Genomic DNA, 14,303 nt, shown 5'->3' with positions numbered 1-14,303 from the left:
GCTGCCCCGGGTTGTCTGAGTGGGTGGGGTGTTGGGGCTGGGTGCTTAGCTACCAGGGCTCCTCTGGAAATCTCTGCCATTTAGTGGCTGGGTGACCTTAACCTCTTAATCTTGTTTTCGCATCTGCAAAATGGAGGAAGCCAGAGGATCTACACGTCTCCACCGACAAATTTCTCCTTTATTAATCACCTTGCATGTTACTGTTACACAACCATCAATGTGGTTCAGGAATCAAGCTGAGTGGAAGCGAGCGAGTCAGGGCTCACGGGCCACATCACCCAAAAGAGCACAGCAGCACCCCGGGAAGACAGCACTGCCAGGCAAGGGTGGGCCGAGTCGAGGCCTTGGGTTTCCCTTACCGGCACACCCTGCACTCTGGCCTCAGCCTTAGGGAGGCCTGGAGACCCCTGGCTCTAGAGAGTCCTGTCTCTAGATCCTCGGGAGCCTGGGGATCGGGGTACAGACACTGGCCCAGCAGCGTAGAGGGCAGGAGGCTGGCTAGAGCTGAGCTAGCAAGAAAGGGACTTGCCAGTCTGCTCCACTGGCGAGGGACAGGCTCTTCTGGTTCCTTTCCCTGTAGGTGGGCTCATGGGTAACGCGCCGGGTGCCTGGGCCTTCTGTCCTACTCAGCCTTGGAGCTCAGCCCAGGCCCCGGGCCCCAGTGCAGGCTGCGGATGAGCCATGGAAGGTACTGGCTCACGCCCGCAGGCCCTGTGTGATCAGATGCACAGGGTCTGGGGTTGGCGGGGGGGTGGGGGGCAAGGGAGCAGAACCCTGGTGGGCGGCCCACTGCTGGGGTCGGCTGGGCTGTGACGCCGGCAGGCCTGAGCACCGGGGGCTCAGAGCTTGGCTCGGGGGTGACTCTGCAGCAGAGCGCGCATGTCCAGGAGCGCCTTCTCCAGGTAGTGCGCCAGGCGGGCTGCGTTGGTCTCTGCGCAGCTGTTGTAGGCCGACACGGAGAAGTTGATGTGCGCCTCCATGGGGTTGTAGCAGATGCCATAGCCATCGGGGACCACGGGCCCGAAGAACATGACACAGTCCGTCTTGGCAGGGACCTGGAGACAGCACGGGACCGAGGCTTTTGTCCCACCCCACGGGCTCCCCTCCAGCCCCGCGGGGGCACCAGCCAGCCTTTCTGCATCTCCACACGCACTGTACTCTGCCCGAGATGCCCCCTCCCCTTCTCCAGCGGATGCCTAACTTCTCCTCCTCCTTGGGGTGCAGCTCTGGAGCCAGGTCTCTATGGAGCCTTCCTTGCCATTCCCGAGGGAGCTTTAAGGGCTCCTTCCTTGAGCCTTCCCTGAATCCCAGCACTCCCTGGCGGGAGGAGTGGGAGAGTGGGAGGGGCACCAATGTCCCCGTCCCTGTGCTTCCAGCCTACTGTGTGAGCCCCCAGGGACAGGGACAGGGATGTGTCCTTGTTGTGTCCCAGTGCCCAGCACTGGATGGCAGGACTCAGACGTTCCTTTGTGTCTGAACAGTGAATGGATGAAGTCGATTCTCCCACCCGGGGGGGAACTCGGACTCCTTCTCAGCCTCCCTGAGCTGCAGCGTAGCCCCCTGACCCCAGCTCTTCCACTGGAACTCAGCTGCTTTGGCAGCGGACATGGGGTGCCCTCTAAGGGTCACGCCACTACAAAGGTCTGACCATGCTCTGCACCTTGACTCTATTCGGGATAGCCTTTGTCCAGCTCCAGCGAGGGTCTGTCCTGTCCCATCCCAGGGCACCTACGGCAGTGGCAGGGGCCCGGAGTGCAGGAACATCCAGATGGTTCTGGGGCAGTGGCCTACCTGGCTGGTGGAGAGGTTGAAGTGCATGGCGATGGCATAGGAGGTGTCCATGAAGATGTCGGGCATGCTCACCAGGTCCTCAATGGCCTGTAGCTTCAGGCCCAGCAGGTGCCGGTCGAAGGCCTCCCCCCGGATGGCCTGTGAGACGGGGAGCTGTCAGGCACAGCGGCTGCAGGCCCAGAGGGTGCCCATGACCTTCCTCAAAAGCCTACGGCCGCAGCGCCTCTTCCATGCAGTGGTCCCTTGGACTCATGAGAACAGAGGGTCCAAGCAGGACAGCCCTCACTTTACAGATGGGGAAACTGAGACCCAGGGAACTGCCCAGAGAGGGGCAGGGCAGGATTTAAGAACACAGGCCTATAGCTGGGTGTCCTGGCCCTATTCTGGCTATGAGACCTTGGCAGTTCCTCTACATCCTGGAGGCTCAGTATGTTCATCTATAAAATGGGGGTGGTCGCTGAATTTCCCTTTACAGGGTGTCACTGAGACCGAAATGGACCTCTGTGTGGCACGTGGGCAGAGCCTGGCACACAAGGTGTTCAGAGGCGGATGGGAACCCAGACCTCACCCCCTTGACTGCCGCTCCAAGCTGTCAGAGGGCAGGACGGGCGCTGTTGGCCAGACCCTGCAAACCCTCAGAGTCCTGGGCTCCGGGGCCATTGAGGAGAGAGCATGACGCCAAGATCCAGAGGTTAAACCGGGACCAACAAAGTCACTGGCCTCAGCCTCGGTTTCTCCAACTTTAAAAGGGGGATATTCAGCCTGGCTCCAAGTGCCCCAAGGGTCTCAAGGTTTGGGGAGGAGAGGTTCATGGTAAGGGTGAGCAGCCCTGGAGATCTGGGAAACGAGGTCACGCGGTCACGGTCACCTGGTCAGTATAGGCTCTGTGTGCCTGCACAGCCTTCCGCAGCAGCTCCACCTTCTGGTGCTCCTAGGGGTGAGGGAGTCGGAGTACAAGTTCCTTCCCCATCGCCGGCCGCCCACACCCCAGCAGCCCACTTCCCAGCCAGCACTGGTGTCCGCGCCCCCTGAGAGCAGGAACTGGAACTACTGCCTCTCTCCTATGTCCTCCCCCGAGGCCTGAGCCCCAGGGCAGATGCTGGCTGCAGAGCAGTTCCTCTTGGTGTCTGACCGCAGGGAAGCTCAGGGCCAAATTCATGACTCCAACCCCTGGTAGATTTCCAGGGCCCACCAGAGGGTGGGAAGCAGTAGGTGCTCAATCGAGGTGGAATGACAGAACGTACAGGAGAGGAGGCCAGCTTGCCCACCCTTACCCCAGACCTCTCACCGACACACTGGGGTCATCCATGGCTTTGACGAAGGCCAGCGAGTCCACGGAGGCCGAGCGGATGGTGTCTGTGCGCCCCAGGTGAAACATCCGCAGGGAGGCGCTCTCGTACGTGGCACACGCTTGTTTGTAGATCCTGGGGTGGGAGAGGGGGCTGAGCACGCCCCGCAGGCAGCCTGCCCCGCCTCCACCCTCCCCCAACCCCCCGCCCGCCACGCCTCGAGCCTCCTCCAGTGCCGGTGGGGCACACCTGTAGTAGGCCAGCTGTAGTGCCATCTGGACAAAGGCATCCGGGCTCAGCTTCTCTGACTTGGGGAAGTCTTTCCCAAAGTGGTGGAACACCATGACCACGACATCCAGGTCCTGGATCATGCTGGGGCGGGGGGGGGGGGCAGCAGGAGGGAGGTGGGTGAAGGGGACGGCCCAAGAGCTCTCGGTCACAGCCCTGCAGGATGACAGCTGCGAACAGGAGCCTGGCAGGCCCCAGGGCGCCGGGCCTTTAACCTGACGTAAGCCCCCCATTCCCGGTGCTTACATGCTGAGGTTTTGCTTGGCCTTCTCAATGTCACTCTTGATCTCGGGGGTGATGTTGAACCGCAGCTTCTTGGGCATGGGCAGGGGCACCATGGGGGACCGCACGAGCTCGGGTTTCTTCCTGCATGGGACATGGGGGCCTCGGGAGCCTGGGTCCATACCTAGGCCTGGGGTGGGGGGCATGGGTCCCCAAGGCTGGAGGAAGCCAGCCTAGGGAGACCCTGGGTTTGCTCCTTAGAAAACTGCCTTCACTCCCGTTTCCAGGGGCCTGCAGAGGGCAAGGGACTTGTCCGAGGTCCCGTAGCTGGGAAGTGGGCTCTAAGCCCAGGCCTGCCTTCCTCTGGCTTCCTTTGAAGAAACAGATTCCCCAGGCACAAGGGAAAATGGCATTCCTCCATGTGTGTCACCTGTCACCAGAAGCTGGGGAATTGGGTGGAGGGTGGGACAAGCATGCTCACGTGAACTCAATGACGTGGTCCACAAGGGCGATGATGGGGGGCCCCTCCGCCGCCGCGTGCTCATAAACAAGCCCACAGGAGCCGTCTTCGGCCACAATGAACTATAGAGGGGAGCGGGGACCCATCAAGCCGGGGGCCCTGGGGCCACTCTGTGCTGGCTGGGGCCGTGGGAAGCGCCTCTCTGAAGCCATCTCAGGGGTTAGGCTGACTTATTACTGTCATTAGTAACAGCTGACGCTCAGCAGGGGCCTCAGGCCCATTCTAGGCCACAGCAAGCAAGCACATCCCATACCCATACACCTCACTGAGTCCCTGCAGTGCCCTCCCCGGGAGTCGTCTTAAAGGTGCAGAGAAGGAAAGTCACGGCCAAGACCACGCCGCTCTGCCAGGCCCCACAGCCCAGGCTCCCTCTGATGTGCTGAAGGGGTGACAGCGGTTTCTGGGCCAGGCCCAGTAATGACAGGCTGACCTTCCAGTAATTACAGCCACATCCCTCTACTGGCTTCGCGCCTGCTTTATGAGCTGGGAGGCGAGGGACGCCCAGGTGAGGGGCCGGAAGTCCTGCGGCTGCAGTGGGCCAAGCCTGGGTGGGCGTCCCGGGCAGGGAGTCCCAGCCCCACGGGGCCCCCACCTGTAGTGTCTTGTCGAACCAGCGATTGCCGCTGTTAAGCTTGCTTCCGCCCCCGTGCAGCATCTGGCCAGCCACATGGCTGCGGTACACGTCCTCGGAGACCCGAGGCATGGGGGCGTCCAGGCACAAAGTGAAAATGCTCTTCTGGATGGAGCGAACGGATTCCCGGTTCACCTTGTCTGCGGAGGTAGGCGGGAGGGGGGCGGGACGGGGCCGAAGGTTAGGCCCCAGAGAGGCCTTGGAGGCTTCTAGAGCATTTGCCTAGTGCCACGTGTGGGTGTCAGAGCTTCACACTCAACAGGGCCCCCGCAGCCCCCTGGCACCCCATGAAGCAGGGCCCGATACTGGACCCATGTTAGAAACGAGGAAACACAGGGGTACCAGGCTGGCTCGACTCCTGATCTCAGGGTTGTGAGTTTGAGCCCCATGCTAGGTGTAGAGATTACCAACAAAATAAAAATAAACTTAAAAAAAAAAAAAGGAGGAGGGGGCACCCGGGGGGGGCTTAGTCAGTTAAGCCCCCAACTCTTGATTTTGGCTCAGGCCAGGATCTCAGGGTCCTAAGGTCTGAGATGGAGCCCCAGGGCTCAGCGGGGAGTCTACTTGTCCCTCTCCTTCCCCCCGCCCCTCCCCCCACTCTTGTGCAAAACTAAATAAAATCTCCAAAAAGAAAAAAAAAAAAAAAGAGGGCACAGGAGCCCCAGATCATGTGGAGGGCCAGTGTGGCTCAGGGGGCCAGCACAGGGGTCTGGCTCCGGGGACGATGCGCCTGACCCACACAGGATTGGAAAGAACACGGAGGCACAGGTGGGGTCCGCAGCCAGAGGACCCGGACTGTTACTATAACTTTGCATCTTAATAGAGGGAAAGTAAACCCATCCAAGCCTCCCGGTCTGTGAAATGGGCCATCAACAGCCGCTCTGACTTGAGCGCACTCAGTGAGAATGGTGGGGGGGGGGGGCTCTACTCCTTCTTCCACCCCCACCCGGGGGCACCTTTGATGAGGGTGCTGTATGCCTTGGCCCAGGAGTTGCGGTGGTTGGAGGTAAGGATGCCCACGGGCTCTTTGTTGGTTTGCAGGGACGAGTTCCAGATCTTCTCCAGCTGCACGAAGATCTGATCTGACGTCAGGGGTGTCCCATCGCTGTGGTACACGTCCAGCTCAAAAAACTATCCAGGCACAGGCAAGTGGAGAGAAGGGAGGTGGGTGGGGTGAGGGTGGAGGGAGGTTTCACACTGGCCACCGTCACCTCACACCCTTGGCCTCCTCCTGACCTTGGCAGCCCAGGCCCCACCGAGGGGTGAAGTCAGGTCACAGGTATGAGAGCGGAGGAGGACCTTGCCTGGCTCTCCCCCAGGCTGGGCAGGACCACGGCCCCCTCCTGGCTGCCCTCAGGCTGGGCTTGTGGGGGTAGGGAGGCGGTGGAGATGCCCAGTTTCCTGGGGGCCTGTGGCCCTGGGCTGCGGGGAAGCTGATTTTCGGCCCTGCCCCCTCCTCCCCTGCAGCATGCTGGGAGCCCACCCACTTGGTAGTTGTGGACGACGGTGATGTGCATGGGTGGCTTCTTGGTCTTGCTGAAGCTGATGACTGTGTCCTGCTTGGGGCCTGGCACGCGGCAGGAGGACAGGATCTGATAGTACTGGTTCATGCACAGCGGCTTACCCCCCAGGTACTCCACGGGCAGGGTCTCGCTGCAGGGGTGGGGGCAGAGGGACAGTAAGGGGGCCACCAAGCCAGTAAGCAGAGATGAGGACGACACCGCCGGGGAACTGCTGCTAGGCACGGCTGAGAAGGGGTCTCACCCAAGTGGCGTCCTGACCCCGACTCGGTAGGAGCCCGGGGGTGTGTCAGGGGCTGGCCTGCTGTCGGGAGGCCTGTATTCCACCCTGGGTGGGCCCTGCTGGGTCGCCCTGTAAACCCCTTTCCCTCTCTAGGCTCTGGTTTGCCACAGAACAGATGAAACGGTGAGTCTGCCTCTGGGGTCCTCTCTGGCTGGCTGGGACACCAATTCCAGGGGTCTGTTGGGCCCATGTCACCAGGCGGTGGCCTCTGCAGCTGGAGCAGAGGACCTAGCATCCCAATCCCCACACTTTTGTCTTCCCAACCCCTACAGAGTCTGGGCCAACAGGAAGTGAAAGCCAGGAGCTCTGGGCCGCCCCAGAACGGGTCTGGTCATTGGACTTGCCCCAGCCTAGGCTGTGCGGCTGTGGCAATGGGAGAGGGACAGGGGCAGGCTGCTCACTTGTCAACCATGGCCTTGAAATCCAACACGCCCTCGATGAATTTGGCAGCGAACCTGGGGGGACCAATGAGCGATCAGAAGCTGTGTGGACTCCATGCGGGAGGTCCCCAATCAGGGACGCCCGCGGGGTGAAGGGAGGGGCCTAGTTAAGGGAGGAGACAGATTGCTTCACTCCTGATTCACTGCTTGCTGTAAGCCTGAAGGAGTTTAAGTGCAAGACCAGTCTTGCGTTGAGTCCTGGCTTGCCTTTCTGAGCTAACTTTCTCTTATCTCTAGAAGGAGGACTCCTAGAGGGCCCAGGGAGATGCTTCGGCCAAGCTCTGGCAGATGTAGGTGTAATGAATGAACTATTGCTGGCTTCCTGGTCAGTGTTGGCGGATTCTACCCACAAAGGGCCTGAACCACTGCCTGGAGCCTGGAAGGTCAGCCTTCCCTGAAGCCTCAGTTAGAGAGGGACCTGGGACCTTGCAGGACAGGGAGTGTGAATAGGAGGGCAGTAGCTCGGGGTATCCCCTCTGATAGGGAACTTCCTGTTTGAGGGCCTCTGTGTCTCCCAGGCCACCTCTCTTAACCTGATCTTCCTCCTTGGATGATCTGGGCCACACCAATCACGCCTGACCCCTGGGCTGCCCCTGGCTGCCAACATAGGGACTGGGGACTGGAGTCCGAGTCAGAACTCTTGGGGTGCCCTGGTCCCTTTAAGAGAAGCCCGTGGTAGCCCCGAGTGGCTGGTCCTTGGGCAGGAGATCCCTGTCACTGGTATTTTTATCCCTGGTAGTCTGGGCACAGGGGCCAGGGCAAGTGACATGGCTGAATGTGGAAAAGGGAACTGTGTATAAAGGTCACCCCTGTGGCCAGCTGGACAGAGAGAGGAGGGGGGGTGACGTGTCAGAACCAGGGTGAGGGACAGCCTCAGGTTTAGAGGGAGGGAGGGGACATGGTCCACAGTGCAGTGACCCGTTATGAAGCTTCAAAACCAGGAAGACCCTGCTTTCTGGCCCGGATCAGCGAATCCTGAACGGTGCTCTTGGGCAAGTCCTTTCATCTGTAAAAGAGGGACGATACTCCGGACTTCATAAGGCTACGCGTGCGGATCGAAGACAATGACTAGGACTGGGGCCCTGCACTCTCGGCGGCGGGGGGCGGGGGGGAGGAGGTTGGACATCAGGGCCCTGGACAGGCCCGGAGCCCTGTCCCAGCCATAGCCACTCACCGGAGCTGTCCCTGCAGGTCCACGAAGTCCTGTTTGGGCAGGGCCACACCGGGGCTGGAGTAGATGACCAGGGGCTGGCGGTACTGGAGGTAGGCTGTTTTGAGCCACCATTCGGACAGCTGGGAAAAGGACCAGAGCCTGTGAGGCGTGGGCGGGGACCTGGCCGGGTCCCTCCTACCCCCTCTATAGAGCGTATATAGTGCGCAGATCCTCACAGTGAATGCGCAGATCCAGAGCCCCCTCCCCGCCCCCTTCAGCCCACCAGCCACCGCACGCCAACATTTCCCCTTCGCCTGAGGCAATCCGCTTTAGCAAGAGAAATCAGACAATACTGCCAAGCCAAAGACTCCAGAGGGAAAGATGGGGCAGGAAACTTGCGGGAGTAGGTGGGGTGAGGAGAAGAGGCAGAAGTGAGAATCATTTGCCTTTCTCTTACACACCCCCTTTTCCCCCCAGATTTTATTTATTTATTTAACAGATAGAGCACAAGCAGGGGGAGCAGCAGGCAGAGCAAGAGGGAGAAGCAGGCTCCCCGCGGAGCAGGGAGCCCGACGCAGGGCTTGATTCCAGGACCCCGGGATCATGACCTGAGCTGAAGGCAGACATTTCACCGACTGAGCCACGCAGGCGTCCCTCTTACACACTTTTGGTCAATGATTTTACTACTTTCAGAAAGAAAAAAAATATATATATATATATATATGCCAGGTGGACAAAAAAGGGAAAAAGGAAAAAACCCTATAAAGTCTGACAATCATGTTTTTGACCGTCCCGGGTAGACACTATCCAGGAAGCCAGGAGCAGAAGGGCTCAGTGCAGTGTAGCCCTTGGGACCCTGGTCCTCCCTGGCCTGGGTTCTGTTGGTGTCAGACCGGGCTGCAGACACTCTCTCGGGTCTCAAGGTCAGGGCCATCTGCAGAAAGCTCCCTGCGAGGGTGAATCACACTGCCCTAGTGCCCAGACATGGGCGCCAACTCCTGTGTCTCCACCTGGTGGTCTGTCCTCTGCTCAAGGGGCGTGGCTTCCATCAGGTGAGCAGTCTCTCTGGGGACCCACCACAGACAGGGTGTTGAAGGCTCCTGTCCCCAGGCTGTGCAGACTGCCACTGCCTATCATCCTTGAGCCTTACCTGCTGACTGTCATACACGCTCACTCCGACCCTGCAAGCAGATGCCTGAAACCGCTCTCTGGCCGGTCTCTCCACCCCAGGGGCTCTCCCACCTCCACTGTGTTTCCTCTCCCCTCTCAAAGAGCAGTGGGACCTGCCTCTTCACCACTCGGGTTCTGCTTGGGGAACTGCTGGCCTGAAGCACCAGGCCATCAGCTGTGGACCACGCGCCCACGTGCCAGTGAGCAATGGCGCTCTGCTGACTTGCGGCCTGAGGACAGCACTCCTGGTCAGCCAGACCCCCCTGTGGAGCTCAGGGCCTCCCTGAGAGTGGCTGTGTGGCTCTGAGCTTCCCGTCTACCTCTCTGAGCCTCAGCCTCCTCATCTATAGATCAGGGAGGGGCAGACAGGAATTCCTTCCCCTTGGGGACAGCCGGTCGCCCTCCACCAGAGGCCCCCACTCCACCAGGGATCTCAGGGCTTCTGACCAGAGCTGGGAAATAAGGGCACATCCTACAGATGTGGGCAGCCCCCTGCTGAGAATCTGCTGGGCACGAGGGCCCTGTGAGTGCAGAAAGGGACACGCTTACCCCTTCAGCTAGAAGGTACTCCTTCTATGGGAAGGAGTAATGGGCTAAAAATGTTGGCAAACTGCCAGGCCGCAGACCCCCTAAGCCCCTGCCAAAGCTCAGGACGTGCCACCCGCCCGCTGAAGACTCCCACCTGCTGTGTGCAGACCGCACCCTCCACCTGCTGCCCTCAGAGCATCTCCCACCTGATCTGGCCAAAACCCAGCTCTGTTTCTCTCCCACAGACCTGCTGCCCCTCGGCTTTTCCTGTCCTGGCCGGTGTCCCTCTTCCCTCCCCCTACGCGGTTGCTTTAGGTCAGGACAGCTGACCCCGCAGCCCCCATCAGCAAGGGCCACTGGTGGCGCTTCCAGAACATACACCGGGCAGACAGAACTGACTCACCCGCCCTCTCCCTGCCGGTGTCCCCCCTTGGGCTGCCGGCGCCCATCTCATCCCATGGTTCCCACCCCCACGCCCGCTTCCTTCCCAGCAGACAGGGTGGTCCTTCCCCACTGTGTCAAGAGGTGGCAGGTGCATAGAAAAAGCGCACGGAGCATCCGTGTGGACCCGTTTTCATGAGCTGCGCACACCTGTGTGACAGATGGGGACAAGGAACGGGGCAGGAGGGGGGGTCTGGTCTGTCACTGAGCAGCATCAATGCCCTGCTTGGAGCCACCCTGCGGCCCCTCCCACCGAGCTCAAGTCCGGCTTCCTTCCTCTGATGCTCACCACCCCCAACCCCAGCGCCACGCCATCGCTCTACATTCCAACCTCTGTTGCTGAACATGCTGGGCTCTTGCTAGGCTCTTGCCACCTTCGCCCCGGTTGTCTCTGTCTCGGATCCAACACCACCTCCTCTCTGCCCACGCAGAACAAAGACACTGCCCTTTCCCCCCTCCCTTTTCTCTCCCGGCCAGTTTTCACCACCGGCAAGAAACTCATCCACTCACTCACCTGTGCGCTGTTTCATCACCTCGCAGCCCACCCTCCGTGAATGTGAGCCCCAAGGGACCACGGCCCGTCCCCTCGCTCACTCAGGGCCTGGCCTAGTTCGAGGCACAGAGGAAGCACTCAAGAAAGCCCGTGGCACGAAGAATGTGCCAGAAATTCTGCGGGAGGCCACCAGCAGGCCACAGCAAGGGATGGTCTCCCGACCTGAGCCTCCGAGAGGGCCCCGTTCTCAGAACTCACCCAGTTCTCGGTCTTCCTGGCCCGGCGCTCCAGCCCCTTCTGTAGGCGCTCGCCCACACCCCCCGCCGCCTGAAACTCTTCCACCAGCTGCTTGGTTTGGGTCCACTCCTCCTCGCTCACGATGGGCTGCAGTGCCTTGAGGTAACGGTCCAGGGACTGATGGAGCGCGGGCACGGGCAGCCGGGGCAGCGAATCCTGGTGGGCCTTGAAGCGGCCGGAGACCTTCACCAGTGACGAGGGCTTGAGGAAGCTCAGGGGCTTCACCTGCAGGCAGCAGAACATCTTGCTCATCCTCTCACCGGCTCTGGGAGGCCCTGGCAGTCCTAAAGCTAGGGTCCCCAGCCCTTATGTGCCGATCCCCAGGGTCAGAGCCAGCCTCTTGGGTGGTGCCTGCTTGGCTACCCAGCCCTCAATCTGTAGGTGTCTCCACCTCTCCGGGGCCTGGAGATGCAGGCAGGGAGAGGGGCAGGAGGTGTGGCCACTGATCCCAGTAAGGCTCCTAGGAACCAAGTCAGGATGAACGGCACTTGTTGGGGGTGGCGGAGCTGAGCGTGACCTCTCACCTGTCTGGATGCACCAAGGCCCCGCCTTCTTCACCCTGGCACAACGGCCGGCCAGCAAGCTGTGGGGCGACTGCTCCCGCCCAGGGCCCCCCACCTCCTTTTCTCCCACCCTTGCCACGCTGGGAAATAAGAGGCAAAAAGAAAAAGTCAGAAAGAGCCGGCAGATGACAGCAACTTTGGGTGAGGGCCAGGCCTTGGTATCTGTCTGTGGGTTGGGGACAGAGGCAGCATAGGAGCAGCGCTGGGGCAAGCAAGACTAAATGGCCTGACAGGTGGGTGAGAGGTGGCAGAGAGAGAGAGTTTGGGAGACTCTGGTGGTAGACAGAATGAGAGAGAGGAGAACCGAGGCTGTGGACAGCAGTGGGTAGGCAAGTGGCAGAGGATCGTTCCATACCTTCTCTTTCTGCTGCCCGTCCTCCATGGCAGGACTGAGGTTCTGAGCCCTGTCTGTCTGACTTGGGCTGGGCCTCTAAGCCTAACTGTGCTACCCAGTGGGCGAGCAGAACCTAGCAAGAGACAGCCACTTGCCCGGGCTGGAAAGAGAAGACAAGAGCCAAGGTTCAGGGGGGAGGCAGAGGGGCAATGCCGAAGGCTTCGGTGGCTAGGGTGGCATCTTGGGTGGCGGCTGTGGCAGGCACCTTCCCTAGCGGCCAGAAGTGGAGGATTAGGGAGCAGGTGAAGGGGCCGGCAGTAGGCATCCGAGTAGGAGGAAACCTGGAATGTGTTCTCTCTTCTCCGGGTGGGCCTGGTGCCAGGAGGAATTAAAAAATCCACCTGCTGGAATCTGCACAGGTCTGTTTAATGATGGAAAACTTGGCTGGAGGCAGAAGCTGCCTGGCTACTGAGGTTATACCACAACTCTGAAATTGGTTCTGTAAATTGGGGTTGATACAAGAGGGCAGATGCTGGGAAAGGGCCATTACGTGGGCAGTGGCTGCTAAGAGCTCATCCTGTCTCCCTCCGGGACTCTTGGAGCCCTTCTGGGCCTCCCTTCCACCAAAGCCTGTTTCTCTTGAGCTGTGGCTCACTCAGCTGGGGGCCAAGAATGAAGGACTTCGGCCACAAAAAAATAAACTGAAGGAGGAGGCTGGTTTTGGGATTCTGCTTGATTTGAGTTTCCAGATCTGGGGAATTCTGGCCAAGTCTCTCCTTGTCTCAATTTCCCAGGTAGTAAACTGATCGGGCCACCCAGTGGGTCCTGGAGGATGACCTAGAAGCTGTCTGTGAGATGGGGGCACCAGTCGGGTGTCAGTGGCAAGGGTGACGTGGAGCTTTAGGGTTCTGGGAGACCTGGAAGAGCCTTTTGGACAGCGGATGGGTACCCTGAGCCCTCTGGGCTAGGTAGTGTCTGTTTGAACATCCTTCTTGGCATAGTCAGAAGGAGATACAAGCAGAGATATGCTTGGAGTAGAGAGGAAAGGAAGTCGTATCAGAGCGGCAGCACTTCTTGCTGCCCTGTGGGGAGGATTCTGGGGTAGACACGGACAAGCTGGGGAGGAGGGACTGGTGGAGACAAAGGGTATGGGGTTGCCACCTGCTGCCTCTTGCCAGTTCAGAGGACCTTCAGAGCAGCCCAGCTTGAGGCCTCCACGTGCATTTCTTCAGCCACACAAAATTCTCCAAGGGCCATTTGATAAGCCCAAGGAGACCGACCAACTGGATGTGGTTGGAGAAGTGGCGAGGCCTGGGCGTAAAGGGCTCAGGCTGACCATGCAACAGGTGTGTGAGTCAGGAAATAACCGGGGAGAGACTGCCGGTCTCTCTGCTCCTTGGCCCTGGGTCGAAGGGTGGAGGTGCTGCCTGAAGCCAGGGTCCTCGCTATCTTTCCTGGGTGGTTGGAATTTAGAACCACACGATGTGTGTTCGATCGGATCTCTGACCTTGAGCCTCAGTCTCCTCCTCTGCCAAGCAAGGTTAGTCCACCTGCCGATCCCACCCCAGCAGCTGTTGGCCAGGCAGGACAGTGGCCACGGGCCGCGTCGCTTCCAAGGCCCGTTTCTCCATTTCGGCGCAGCTGCGTGTCTGGCTGGCCCGACTCTCGGCCCGCCCGCCCCGTCCAGGGCCCGTCAGTCCGGGTTCCTTCCCGCACTCACCACGGTCCTGGCCGCGAAAGCCAACATCTCCGCGGCTCGCCCGCGAACACACAGTCCGCTCGGTCCTCCGCACTGAGCAAAGTCCGCGCCGCCGCCTCCGCCGCCGTCGTTGGCAGGTCCCCGTTAGTGCCTCCGGGCCAAGGTCGCCGCGTCACAGCCACCGGCCGGTAGAGGCGGCCCGGCGCCCACCCACCGGGCCGGGCGGGCGGCGGGCTGGGGGCCCCCGGGAGGAGGATTCTCGGGGCGGGGCCACCAGCCGGTTGCGGGCCGGGGCCGCTAGCCTCGAGCGCGGGGCGGGACCACAGCGTGGGGCGGGGCTGCACGGGGGCGGGGCCGAGGGCGCGCTTAGTGGTCGCGAGACCCTGCGAGGCAGTGGAACCCAGGAAGAGGGGCGAAAGAGGCGCCTGTCCAACTCGCCGTCTCCCCCCTCCAAATGCTTTCTAAGCTGTTGGAGACAGTAGCATGCACCCCTCTCAGTCCGCTTGGTGTCCTTGAGCGCCGCTCTCAGAGCGGCAGGAAAACACGACCATGTCAGTAAGGGAACGGCCTCTCCTGTGCCTCCGGACAGGGTCAAAGATGACAGGTGGGACGTGCCCCGCACAAGCATGGCTGCCGCGCTC

General features: G+C 60.6%; 1 protein-coding gene across 2 annotated transcripts; it reads right to left on the bottom strand.

The window, feature by feature from the left end:
• Positions 1-158: 158 nt before the first annotated feature.
• On the bottom strand, positions 159-14,209 carry CRAT (carnitine O-acetyltransferase). 2 transcript variants are annotated; one of them, XM_059143382.1, is made up of 15 exons: positions 13,684-14,209; positions 11,985-12,123; positions 11,028-11,291; positions 8,159-8,277; positions 6,946-6,999; positions 6,229-6,394; positions 5,698-5,872; positions 4,703-4,881; positions 4,072-4,172; positions 3,615-3,734; positions 3,330-3,452; positions 3,080-3,215; positions 2,660-2,722; positions 1,792-1,929; positions 159-1,055 (listed from the first exon to the last, which is right to left on the bottom strand). In XM_059143382.1, the coding sequence occupies exons 2-15, from the start codon at positions 12,009-12,011 to the stop codon at positions 840-842; spliced, it is 1,881 nt and encodes a 626-aa protein (XP_058999365.1). In that variant the 5' UTR covers positions 12,012-12,123; positions 13,684-14,209; the 3' UTR covers positions 159-839. The 2 variants fall into 2 exon arrangements, with proteins under 2 accessions (XP_058999365.1, XP_058999364.1); XM_059143381.1 differs by lacking the exon at positions 11,985-12,123 and having other exon boundaries at positions 13,684-14,204.
• Between the last annotated feature and the right edge of the window lie 94 nt (positions 14,210-14,303).

This window comes from Mustela lutreola, chromosome 12 (genome assembly GCF_030435805.1).
Source record: "Mustela lutreola isolate mMusLut2 chromosome 12, mMusLut2.pri, whole genome shotgun sequence".
In the NCBI taxonomy this organism is placed as follows: domain Eukaryota; kingdom Metazoa; phylum Chordata; class Mammalia; order Carnivora; family Mustelidae; genus Mustela; species Mustela lutreola.
This window is presented reverse-complemented; position numbering and strand designations above follow the sequence as displayed.